We start from the raw sequence: 13,656 nt of genomic DNA, 5'->3' as shown, positions 1-13,656 counted from the left end.
TTATGTCTGCCCTGGGTCACAGAAGCCTAGTAGGTCACATCAATTCATCTGTAATATTTCATCTACAGTGACGTGAGTCAAGTTTGTAGGCATGGCACACACACACGCACGCGCACGCGCACCACACACACACACACACACACCACACACACACACACACACACACACACACACACACACACACACACACACACACACACACACACACACACACACACACACACACACACACCACACACCACCACACACACCACACCACACACACACACACACACACACACACACACCACACACACACACACACACACACACACACACACACACCACACACACACACACACACACACACACACACACACACACACACACCACACACACACACACACACACACACACACACACACACACACACACACACACACACACACACCACACACACACACACACACACACACACACACACACACACACACACACACACACACACACACACACACACACACACACACACACTCTCTCTCTCTCTGTCTCTCTCTGTATATGGACAATAGAAGCCTGGAATGTGATCTGATAGTATGCCTATACCTATACATGGTGCAGATGTTCGATTGCTAGGGCTTCCTACATAGAGTAGCCTGACGGACATTGATAAAGGATGAGTGTGAGCCAATAACTAGGTGCTGCCTATTGTGTATTACCGTTTAAACAGGAACGTTGTTCAACATTTTATAAACCACAACTTGCTCAGCTAGGTGGTGTTTATTACGAGACAGTTGAAGCGGGCTCAGTGACGGCATTATGAAAGTTTTCGTCGATCAACCGATGCCGTTGAAGAAACTGGGGCTTTTCATGAACCACCTTGCTTGAGATTTTCTCACGAATCTCACCCCAGCCTCCAGAGTTTCCGTCTCATCTCGAGTAACACCTCGTCACGGAAGTGTAAATGAACCAGACCACTAGTTGGAAGACATTGATGCCTGCTAGACACATTAGAAGCGTCGCGTACGTTCCGCTGCTGTCCCGCATGAAGCCTGCAAAATAAAAGAAAAAAGGTCAGGAAGTATTAGCATACTAGGGATAAGCTTTGTGTGGTTTCATCAGCTGCATCAAAAAGCCGAATATTCGCGGTACAAAGGTCATGAGTTTATATGTTACCAGTTGGCTACTACCATTGTATCTGATAAGAATACATTTTATCGGCTAAAACTAAATCACTAATATAAATTACTTCGCGAATCAAATCCGAGTCAACTATTTTCTTGAGACCAACTTTCTTACAGTTCATTTTTCTATTAAACGAGGAAAGTGAACCAGGAACAAAAGTGCGGCAGCCCTGATGGTTAGGTCTCGTTTTCTTATTACCCGCCTTTTGTTCCACAAAAATAAAAATAAATCTCTACGTAAAGGTTTCCGTCAGATGCGTTTAATTCGCGCTTTGAAAGTGCGTTTTAATCGTGGAGGGATTTCTCCTTCAACGGACACCATGAATAGCAGACATCTTAAGAATCCATGGCAGTAATGAGGCCATTAATAAGCATTGGACGCTCCCAGGTGGCCTCCCTTCCAGGATGTCAGCTTGTGCATCTGATTAGAACTGACAAAATCAGCATGTCATTGGCAATGGCCTCATAAGTGTCTCCCTCTCAATGCTGTCTACAACTTTCTATAACCGATGCCTAATTCTCTAAGCGTTGTTTAACTATTCAAGTTAGCAAATCCAATGAGAAGCTATTAGAGATTCTAATGCACAAATTGTTACAACACATTGTTGGTTGAGTTAGTTTAGACTCTCGCTTTATTTTAACTCTGAAAAAAGAAAAAAAAAACTGCGGTAGCGAGCATACCTCATAGTCATAACATAACATGCACATGCCAACACTTGTGCTGCTGCCCTGCCTCGCAGAAGGCCATATCCAATAGATTTTTCTGTTGTTTATGTGTGAGAACAATGAGCAAAACTCTCGCCGCATTTTCCCCCCATACCAGCATTTCACCTGTTGTGATAAAGCTTTAGCAAACACTAAGCGAATATTAGATATTTATTGTCATGGCGTCTTAGATGCCATACATTGCATGGCAAGAAGGGGGAAGGGCGGAGGGTAGACTTCTTAGTGGAGACCCAATTAATTTCGACCACCTGACGCTCTTTAACGTCCACTTATAAGGAAGATATTGAGGCAAAATTTTCATTGGTTCAGTTGAAACAATTTGGTCCTTTGCGCAAAAAAAGCAACAGGTAAAAAAAAAACACAATTTGAACCAGCTGCTCTTTCTAACAGTTAAATAAATTTTTTGTCGATCACTTAATTAACACGCATGGCGATAGTATGAATAAGAAAAAATTAATATGCATGTGCATTATATACGCTTAAATAGTTTAGGGACCACGAGGTCTGTTAAAAAACTATAATTCGGCACCCTGGGCACGCAGCCTGTTATTTGGATTTCCAGCATGTGCACGTATGCGCGAACAACATAGTTTTACTGGCTACGTTCGGGGATTGCTCGGAAATGCAAAGTTTAAACAGTTTCCGCGGTCGGTGAACTTTTGCCGCCGACTGTGTACACCTGCGTCAAATGGTAAAGTTAATTTGCTAGAGAGGTGCGAATGTTTACCCCCGTTTCACTTTCTCTTTTTTATTACTTGTGAATGAAAAGCCACATTTTGTCTTTTTATGTCGCAGATATTTTTGTTTATCGCTTGCCATAGACATACGGTTCCTGCCATTTAGATCTTGGTTATGCTATTAACAGGAGGACAACCTTTTCACAGGAAATGACAGCTATGAAACAACTTCGTTACGAAATTACAGTAATCAGTGTTTCAACTACTGTTTGCAACTAACGCAACTTCAAGCCAGTCATCCTTCAAGTCTACTCGGTTTTGTAAAGCATCGTTGGCCTTGAACTCCTATACACTGAAGCTAAAGACAGCGTATAGCAGGGTGCTAGAAAGGTGTTTTTTGTGAAACATACAGCTTACATAATTAAAGGGTGCTCGGGCACTTACACATTTGACGCAAATAAAAAAAACCATACGGGTTTATTCCCCGGTGGTTTGCACCAAGTCATTGTTCGAGCACGTCATATGGTCACAGTAGGCTATGGATGTCATCCTGCGACTTGTATATGGCCTCCCCGGTGCTGAAGTGAAGAGAGCGAGTTGTTTCTTCTATTTCCTATCCTGCCTTTCCTTTTTACCACTGACTTCGTTTAAATCGTTTAAGTTGGGTGCTGTTTTATAGATCAGCTGCCAAACGTCAGCGAATCATCGCGGGTCACCCAATCGTAGTTTTCAGGCGCATGCTTTTTGTGGTGCAGCGTCGGCGCCGGCACAATATTATGCGCAGTAAGTCTTGCACTGTTTCATGCATTATCAGTTGGAATGAACATTCGCAGGTACATCCGGAGCAATCTACAACCGATAACAACACACAATGTATTGTGGAGATGGCGCACCCCTGCTACAGGGCACTCTTTAGTCTCTGTATTGTTCTATGTTGTAGCGTCGGCGGTGTGCCCGAGAGGTGACATTTCCTACTGGCAATTCGCAGGTATGCAGTTGCAATCATGATGGAGGGCAGCGCGTCTTCTATTTTTCTTCGATTTTTATAAAGGTTTCGGAAAGCATTTTGAGGTTACTTTAACGGGACATCTGCGAGACTAGGGTCGTATATTAAAAGATAGCGCTGCAAATAGAAAACGTAGTGTGTATTTCGGCGAAAGACCAATTAGAGGAAAAGGAGTCATTCCAAAAAAAATCACTCATTCATATTGGTGTATTAGTTCGCTCAGGCACTCTTTTCTATGGGTGTAAGGGGATGAGTTACAGACACAAGAAAACACCCGTAAGCGGACAATTTTCCTTAGTGTGTTCCTTTCATAATCCGAATCCCTTGTGCAGACGGCCTCCTTCACACGATCGAGAGGCTGACGACTTTTACGAGCTCTCATTCTCTTGCAAGGATATTGAAAACTAAGTTTCTTTAAAATTTAATTCTCAAACGCATCCTTGAACTTCACTGGCTGAAGTCCTCAAGTGTTTTTTGCAAGGTATGCGCCACGTTGCTGGAGAAGAAAATGTCAACTGCAAAACAGCAGGTTGCTGAGATATTCCCGGTTTATTGTAACCCCTAATCTTCCCCATTCGAGCATTTGGACTACTATTTGGAAACGTGCATTGGATCCCGGCGTAAACTTAACCAAACACTTAAAGGATACTTAAAGCACACTTGGCAATTTGAGCCAGTAAATCACACTGCGCGACCATTTGAGCAACCCCTTCCACAAAGCACATCGTGTTCACGAGTTAGGGTCGGGGATGTTTCATCTGTACCAGACGACGTCAAGTGTAACACGTGTAACTAAATTTTAGTGCGCATTGCACGGCTAACGAAAAGCTCTGTAGATGTTAACAAAAGTTGGTTAGAGCACTCTGCGACGCCTCTCGATCATCTCAAGCCTATTGTGAGATCGCCTCTTGTAGCCGGAAAAAAAAAACTGGTTGACGGCTGTTTTCCTTATAAACGCGGGCTACGTGATATTCATGCAGTATTAAAAAAAAAAAGCTTATGACAAACTAAAGCAACGGCTGCCTTCTTTCGGCAGTGTAATACGCTGTATTTAGCACGTCGCTATAGGAGATCCACTGAAAACAAGATTTTATGGGCTTTAGAAATGTACGGGCTTTCTTTTCGAGATAAAGTCCGCACGCTTTTGCGTAGTAGTAGTAGTAGTAATTTGTTGTTTACTTTTAAATAACTAGATACAAATGAAAAGGAATGGAAGAAAAAATTGCTAATGACCGCAGTAGCTGTCTAGCGCAGTCTGCTGACGCCTAAACCGCGTTCTGCAGTGGAGGAGGAATGGGGGGGGGGGGGGCAGTAAAAGGTCAGTGACGTAACGGTTGATAACGTCGAACATTACAATCTCAAATCCAAGGTCGTAAGTGGTTCTGCGCGTTGATGTGCGTGTAATGCATGCCGAGATTTTAAACAGCTAACGACAGCTAAGTTGACAGCAAGTCACCTAAGTAGTTCAAAAACTCACAAATGACCCCCCCCCCCCCCTCCTGCCAAAAAAGAAAAGTCTCTGGCAGAACGTCATGTGCGTAAATGTGGCTCGTTACCTAGGCCAGTCTGCTGAAATGTTAAAAAACAAGTTCTGAAGCATGCAAAGGGATCTACAAAAATGTCATTCGTATGTTTCCTACCGCACCTAGTTTTCTCTAGGTGATCGAAATTTTGAAATGGCTTCCCGCGATGAAAAATTTTTGCGAACAATATTTTTGAAGCTAGCTTTAAAGGGGCCCTGAACCACTTTTTATCGAAGTAGAGAAAGGCATTTGGAATGAAAACAGGTTATTTCAGAAATACTTTGCCGCAAGAAGTACTTCAATGAGTTCAGCAGAAGCGGAGTTATTGACAATCAAACATAGCCTCCGTTATGCTCCCGTTCCTTCTTCAATGCCTTGCACTGCGAAGGCTACGGCGGAGTGGGGTGAGGCCACAACGCTCCGCCTTCGAAATGTCACCGTGGTGCGCGGTTCAAATTTCATTTTTGGATCTTAACGCAGACGCCACGACTTCCGATTTTGGTGTCTACGATGCACTAAACGTAAGCCAACCGCGGGTGTCCTGAGCGAGACGCAGTGCGCTTGACCACTGGACTCGGGGCGGCACCCCGTGGCGGCCGCGGTATCTAGCCTGGGTAGCCGACCGCAGCAACCAATAGCAGCCACGTATGGGGATGCGCTTTATTACGCAATAAAGCACACAGAGGAGAGTGAGGAGCAGGCATCAGTTTGAAAAGAGAGCGTTTGAGAGAAAGGTAACTTCGCGCTACGCTTGCGAGCTCCACGCACCGCGTACAGCAAAACTTGACTGAGACATTCACAGCAGCGTATGCTACCCACGGACTGTTATTTCACCAAGCCTGAGGGGTGGTTCAGAGGTTTCAGGGGTGGTTCAGGGTAGAGCACTGCACGGGCTCGGGCTTACCCGAAAGCCCGAGCCCGGCCCGGCCCACGAGCCGGGCCGGGCCGGGTAGCACAGTTTTTTCACGGGCTCGGGCACGGCGTGTGCTTTTTGACTCGGGCCCGGGCCGGGCTCGGGTTTTTTGACGCGGGCCCGGGCCGGGCTCGGGTTTTCTGGTGGTGTGCATGTAACGTGCAGCGAGTTATTCTCGGGTGTCTTAACTTTGAAAAACATTATTTTTCGGTCTCGGGCCGGGCTCGGGCCTAAGGTAAAGGGGTGGCGGGCCAGGCCGGGCGGGTAACGTAGATTATTTCTGGGCCCGGGCCGGGCCCGCGTCTCGCCATAAAAGTTTTGATCGGGCTCGGGCGGGCCGCCCAAAGTAAAAACGGGCCCGGTCTGAAAAAATCGGCCCGTGCAGTGCCCTAGTTCAGGGTTCCCTTTCAGGGATGGTTCAAGGCCCCTTTGAGGGGGCTGTGAACGATCCCTCGGCTTCGAATAATAATAATAATAATAATAATAATAATAATAATAATAATAATAATAATAATAATAATAATAATAATAATAATAATAATAATAATGGCCATATGATACGTAAGCTGCTTACATCACAGGTGCCACGTCTATAGAAGAGGTACACATTGTACGTTGGAGCTGAATAAAAAGACGTTGTATATATATATATATATATATATATATATATATATATATATATATATTAAGGTACAGTCGAATACAGTACAGAAGAGGTACAGTCGGAATGAAAAGAAACGTGACCACAACGGCGCACGACCACTCCTACCTCCTGAGCGATTTGTAATACGCCAGTAAAAGTAATGGCGAACTTCAAGATCAGTTTATAGCTGATATGACTGTTGCAGGTGAACGATTAGCTACGCGCTTTTAGGCGAGTTGTCGCACTTCGCAATGACTGTCGAAGTCACCAACAGTAAGCGAGCAAGGGGAGCTGCAGTGTGGAGGCTCCCTTCCCTTGTTTTAAGGCTCCCCTTGTGAGCCCACTGTCGATCGCTTCGTTTCCATCTTCCTGCGAACACTTTAGCTCTCAGTAACTATGCGGTATGTTTTATCGTAGCCGTGCGGTACAGCCTCAGCTGTATTTCCGTTTGAAACACTCGGATGTTTCAGCGGCTTCCATTTTCGTTACACAGATAATGATTGTCGACTGTAGGCAAACTGTTACTACTTTCGATCTGAGAAACACAAAGGCATCATTGCTTATCATGCGTTAGGCGAGGCGATGACAGGCGGAATACTTGGTGTTTCTGTAACAAGCACGCGGCCATTATATAGCAGGCACTATACAGGGGCGTACCGATGACCGGAGTCCTGAGAAACAGAGCGACGCTGCACGCGGCGTTCATGATAGGACAGAGCGGCAGGAAGGTCGTCCAGTGAGCAGCGGTCCGAGATCAGAACGGGAAACAGGAAGCAACGGACGCCGCGCCCGACGCCCCCCAGAAATGCGCACAGGGCGAGCACCGGGAAGGACCTCCACACGCTCGAGGCAGTTAGGGCGCAAGTCTGGATGACGCAGCTGAGCATCATGGCTGAGTACCTGCAAGCACAAATGTGTGAAGGCGCTCGACGACAACGAGGATGCCCGTACATTTGCAGCACGTCTGTGTCGTCAAGATGCCGACGAGAGCAGTTTAGGCTTGTTGGTACATAACGACAAAGTGATAGCGCAATAACAAGACACAGACAGAGGAGGCGAGACACTATAAATGCTAGATCAAACAAGTCCGCTATATAGATGCTTAAATAATGGCTTCAGAGAGCCCAACAAAAATAGAATTAAAATTAAATTCTGGGGTTTTACCTGCCGAAACCCGCGCTTTTATTATGAGGCACGCCGTAGTGAGGACTCCGGATTAATTTTGACCACCTGGGGTTCTTTAACGTACGCCCAGTGCAAGCTACACGGACAATTTTGCATTTCGCCAGCATCGAAATGCTACTGCTGCGGCCGGGATTCGATCTGGCGAACTCGGGCCTATAGTAATAGAGCACAGCAGTAAAGTGTATTACGCATGGACGTTTTCTTGCTACTCATTGTAGCATTTGCGGATGTGAGACAGTTTCAAGAAGCTGACGTAATTTCTAAGAATGAAAACATTCTAGTAAGAGACATCAAAGAAGCCGAAATGATTGACAGGCTGGGTACACGATGCCCGTCAGCTCGTCATCTGTCTTATAGTTATCGAAAAAAAAAGAACTTCCATTTTCTCGAGAGCATTTTAAATAGTGCTTAATTAAAACCATGACTGTGTGACATGCACGCTTTCTGTGCAATTCATATATTTCCTGTCCCGTTTCCAACAAATATTTGATGAAAGTTAGCTGTTGTGCGTGTGGCCTCCTCTGCCCGTACTTTGTTTTTCTGCTATTACTCTGTCAAGATGCCGTTGATTTCGAACAGGGTAAAAAAAGGCCAATCCCTCCCTTTAGTAGGTCGCCGCAGACCAACTGCGATGGTGCGAGGTTACGCCGTCACTGCGTGGCTGATTATGGAGCCACATCTCAGAAAGGTGGACAGCTGGGATAGATTTTTGGTGGCTTGAAGCGGTAAATTAAGACACCCGTCACGGCCTTCTTGTGTATTCATTAAAAAGTTGAAACAGCGTGATGCACACAGGACTGAACTAATATAACCAGAGACATGAGTCATTTCATTCGTCGGTTCTGTTCCTATTTGTATGGTGTTATTTCAACGTTTTAACGACTCCAGTCCTGCAATTACCTATATGTATTCTGTGCTTTACAAGCTAGAAACCTTTTCTGCGTGTGGTAGGTCATAGCGCTATATTGGCTGTTGCTGTGCTATAGTCGTATTTTACAGTCGTAAACACAATTGACCTATATTTACAGCATAACTTAGCATATTTATAGCATAACAGATAACTTAGAAGCGTTAACCAAGGCAACTCGACCTTCGATAGATGAGAAACTACGGCATTCTGGACCATTCATTGCCATAGTTCTCCGGTGTTCTCTAGTATTAACCGATGAGACTACGTCGCATAAAGCTATCGCGAGGAAAACGAAGAAACGCGGTAATTCTCCAGGCAAGCAGCCGTAATGTCGCGCAAATCTCACTTCATTTTTCTCGAAGCGTCCTTACATTTGTGGAGTTATATCCAGCAAAGCGCTTTCTTTTCTTTCCCAGCGAAGCTGTTATTAAAGGGAAAATGAAACATCCACCCAAATGTAGCAATTGCTACAAAGGAGACCCTGTTATTGTGACTAGAACCGCAAGACGGCGTAAACGCCGAAAGCTTCCCCGCCAGAAGTTTACATTTGAAAATTTCCACAGCTCTTCAAGCAACCAAGAGTCGAAGCGTACTAAAAATTGGAGCAGATGTGGTGCGTGGCAAAAGGTGATATCAAAGCTACCAGTGTGGATCGGTGTTAGTTAGCTACGCGAACAGGATTTCTTAGAATGTTCATGCCTCTCCTGAGCCGTTTTCACGACTCAAGGTGGCGTCGCGATATATGTATACCACGCGGCCCATTCACATGGGTCGCGGAGTCGAGACCGAAATGCGGTCTGGAACCTCTCGTCGGTGGCATCAGTCTCTTACGTGCGATTAGAGCGCGACTACATCTCGCCGCGCCTAACAGCAGTTCATGAAAAGTGTGCATACATTACGCCACTCAAGAAAATATTTGTAGAAGGACAAACAATGTCAACAGTATTAGAAAGTTTTCAAGTGCTGAGGACTTGTGCTATTTGCTTCGACACCCAAACAATAATTTCTGCAAGATTGCGTCTGCTTTGAACAGCGGTACGTGATAAGATGGTATTACCGTATTTTACAGTGTGATTTCACCAAAAGTCTATTATATGTCACCACTAATAATTTACTTAGTGTTTCATTAAAAGTTTATAAGAAGTTAATCCGTAGTTTTGTTTGCGAAGAGACCGGCTCCTCTAATGTTTGGCTGAGCCATGTGTTTAGTACCAAAAAAAAAAGAATGAAAAAGAAACAAAACAGATGACGTGTGTGCGAGCTGTAGATGGTGCTGAGGTACCCCTTAAAATACCACCAGAGAACATGTAGGATTTTATGGAACTTTCTCTACCGTGCTGCATGTACCTTGAATGTACTCGACGTATCTAGTTCCCCTAATTAATGGTTGGAATAGCTGATGGTGAATTTTTAAAAATAAATCAGAGCGATTAAAGGAGCCCCCCAAAATTATCAAGTTTGTACAAAGTGGGGTGTGCCTCACTTAAAGACTAAAGCATTTGCTGTGAAAGAACTACTGGTTGTGTAGGGTTAAAATGTTGTAGCTGATGAGATAGCGAAATTTTGCAGTCGTCCAGAAGTTATTGGAGTCACGAAAATGCTCTTCCGTGAGTCTTCTAATGTTGAAGTTGGCCTTGCCAAAGTACCATGTGTACATTTCCAAATTTAAATTTACACAGATTGGTTTTCTACACATTGAAACATGCGTTTGGGTCTCTAAAAGCCTAATATGACAGTGTTAATTACAAGAACGCGCGCTTTCAAGATCCCTGACGCCGTAGAAGCGGTTGTGGCGCGTCGACGGAGAAGCACATGCTCCCCCGTCGTTGGGGGTCTTTCGGCAATGATTTCGACGCAGAAAGTAACGTCAGCGTTCGGAAATTACGCTGCTGCTTTTGCTGCTCCTGGTGATGATAATTTATTGGAAACCCCTTTGAAACGGGGCACTGACAAATAGTCACTTAGTCTGCTTGAGTTAATCAGGTATGCTATACATGCTTTTCATTCCAGCATTTTCGTATACATACCTTCATGTTTTCTCTTCCTTAAAACATATATCTGACTCGTACCGCTACCTATGCCTGTAACGGATCCAGTGGTATCAATCTCTTTTCAGATTTTTTTCCCCCACCAATACTTTATATGTCTCATGGTTATCTCTACTGCTCACCGGCTGATGCTTCCGTCCGCTTTAAATCCAAGTGCTTCGGGAAGGTATACGGTATTTACGGGTCTTACTGGAGGATCACCTTCGCATTCCATTAGGATGCGCTAAGTGGTCTCTGGTTTTTGCTGAAGCAGTTACATGCCTCATCTTGGTGCGAATATTTGCTCCGGTATGTTTTTGTCCATAGGCAACCAGCTCGAGCCTCAAATATAGCAAGGCACTGCCTTTTGTGTTATCCTATAGATTTTCTCTTCTAATTTCTTTCTTCCCATTCTTGTATGGTCTTCTTTTCTTCCGTTCTTTGCATCCAATTCACTGTCTTTATTTCTCACTTTCTTTCTGATGACTCCTGGTTGTCTATTTACACTTACACTTACCCACTTGGTTGCCAACTTTCTTGACCTCGTCCTCCATTCTGTGTCCACGCTTTTCAAGTACAGACACTTACGCACTTTAGCTGCCCGTTTATTTTGATCCACGTTCCTGAGTCTTTATTCAAAACTAATTTTGCTCTGCGCTTCTCTGACTTCAAAAGAGGCCCAACCCATCTCACCCTGCACTTTCTCATTTGCGGTTTACCGTGGGCTCCCAAAGCCAACCGGCATTCCGATCTTTCGCTAACTTCCAACTCCGACAAATATCAGATTTTAAGCACAAAATGACATCTGCAAATGTTATCGCTGGCCCCATTACTCATTTCCAGATTCCACGCTTACCCTCATATTTATTGTAACCCCCAAGGTGCTCGATGTTTCACTATTGCTGCATTGCGCTTCCCCTTTATTTTCAGATTATCTTGGTGGGTGATTCGGCAAGTCTTTTCTTCGTTTATGTATAAGCAGAGGTATTTATATTGCTTGAGAATGAATGATTGCTTGACGCGAGCAGCAACGGCAGCCCCGCTACCGTCGTCGTGCGGCCTGCAAATGGAGTGACGCTTTTGCAGGATAGTTTGGGCGTGAAAACTCTCACCTGCATAAACCGCCCTGAGAGAACAGTGTTAGGTTGATACTTTGTATGAGAATAGAGAATGTACTTTGAAGAACATGCTGGTGGAATTTTAAAGTTGTAGGTTATTTGGAGGATGTTATAGGGGTTTCCTGTAGGGGAGATGTTGCCTGGTGTCCAGAGTGGTTCACGGGAAAGGGGAGGGGGGGGGGGTGCAAGTCGCTCTGACAGCTCTCTTCGCGATTGGGTCATAATTCTGAAAGGTCGCATAAGCCTGCCGGATACCTTTTCATTCGTATCATAGGCTTGATAGAGCGTCAATAGAGTAATCTGTAGTTGGAATTGATGCTAGAGAGAGCGTGCAACGCAGTTTTTGAGAGAGCCTGCGCCGCCAGCAGTTAACATGTGATTTAGCTCTGGAGTAATTATACTGAGGGGATTTTTGTATTCCTTGTATACTTCTACAGGACTAAAGTGCCGTTGCTTTGTGCGGCCTGTTCTGTCCAGAAATTGAGCTTATCCTCCGAACGGCCAAATTATATGTTACCACTCGCGCTGCCATAGCTGGTCGGTCTATGTTCTCACTTGGAGACCCATGAGCGGTCGACGGCGGGTCCCGTCGTCAAGGTCGCCACGAGGCAGCCCAATGAGAAGAGTGCCGGCAACAGGGCGGCCCTCTGGCCTAGCACTCCGCTCTCGTGTGCGTAGTCCACGATCACCAGGCCGAACGTGTAGGAGGAGAAGTTGGACGCCCCTTTGGACATGCACACCATCCAGATGTACCCGGTGGACACCGCCCGAAGCTTGTGCACGAACCCGAAGGTTCCCCCCACGGCGCCTTTGCTCCTGTCTTGGTCGCCGACGTCCCTCTCGGGCGAAATTTCGTGGTGTTCTTCAATCCCTGGAGAGTCAGAGGCTTTCTCAAGTTGAACGCCTTCTTTGTCGGACTTGAAGCCGGCAATCTCGACGCTGCCGCTGACTGCACTTTCGTTGAACTTTTTGTAGAGCTTGAGCGAGGAGACTCGGTTAACCATGTCGGCCTTGGCGTGCATAGTCTTAGCAGGCGATTCTTCGACGGTGCGCGCGTCGACGTCGCCGTGGCGGTTCTGCGACGGCCGTACGTGAACCATGGCGAGGGATACCGTGTTCCTGAGCCACGCTCTCACATCTCCCCGACTGGGCTGCCACATGGGAATTGCCGCACCGCCCTCTCCAAGGGAGTGGTCTCCGCGCCCGCTTCCCGGCTCCTTCAACTCGAGACGCTCAGCCGCCGATGTTGCTTCGCCCGGTGCTTTGACGGTTTCACCTTCCGTGCACGCGTCAGCTCCGGTCTCACCGGTGCCGTCATCCGGCTCCTTTCGCGGCCGCTTCAGAAATATGCAGGCTATGAAGAGGTTGAGAGAGAGGCCACCCAGCAGAAGGAGGCAGCCCGAGAAGCCGTACTTGTCGATGAAGAGCTGAACTAGCGAAGGAGTCATCATGCCGGAGACGTCGACTGATCCGCTGACGAGGGCCAGTGCTGTTGCTCGGTACTTGTCGAAGTGATGCACCATCAGTACAGTTGGGACAATGGACGTCGACGCCACGCCCATACCTGCACATAAGGAGCGCTGTATCATCAGCATCTATTATCGTTTACTTCGACAGTATTATTATTATTATTATTATTATTATTATTATTATTATTATTATTATTATTATTATTATTATTATTATTATTATTATAAACACACAGGCACGCTTGGAGTAAACTATAAAAATGTCTACACCCTTCAAGGTGGTGGTTTGTCTCCTG

General features: G+C 45.7%; 1 protein-coding gene across 1 annotated transcript; it reads right to left on the bottom strand.

Moving 5' to 3' along the window:
- Nucleotides 1–755: 755 nt before the first annotated feature.
- On the bottom strand, nucleotides 756–13,450 carry LOC125942231 (uncharacterized). The gene is made up of 3 exons (XM_049660400.1): nucleotides 12,447–13,450; nucleotides 7,309–7,551; nucleotides 756–1,031 (listed from the first exon to the last, which is right to left on the bottom strand). The coding sequence occupies exons 1-3, from the start codon at nucleotides 13,412–13,414 to the stop codon at nucleotides 884–886; spliced, it is 1,359 nt and encodes a 452-aa protein (XP_049516357.1). The 5' UTR covers nucleotides 13,415–13,450; the 3' UTR covers nucleotides 756–883.
- Nucleotides 13,451–13,656: the final 206 nt, after the last annotated feature.

Source organism: Dermacentor silvarum, chromosome 1 (assembly GCF_013339745.2).
Source record: "Dermacentor silvarum isolate Dsil-2018 chromosome 1, BIME_Dsil_1.4, whole genome shotgun sequence".
NCBI classification, from domain to species: domain Eukaryota; kingdom Metazoa; phylum Arthropoda; class Arachnida; order Ixodida; family Ixodidae; genus Dermacentor; species Dermacentor silvarum.
This window is presented reverse-complemented; position numbering and strand designations above follow the sequence as displayed.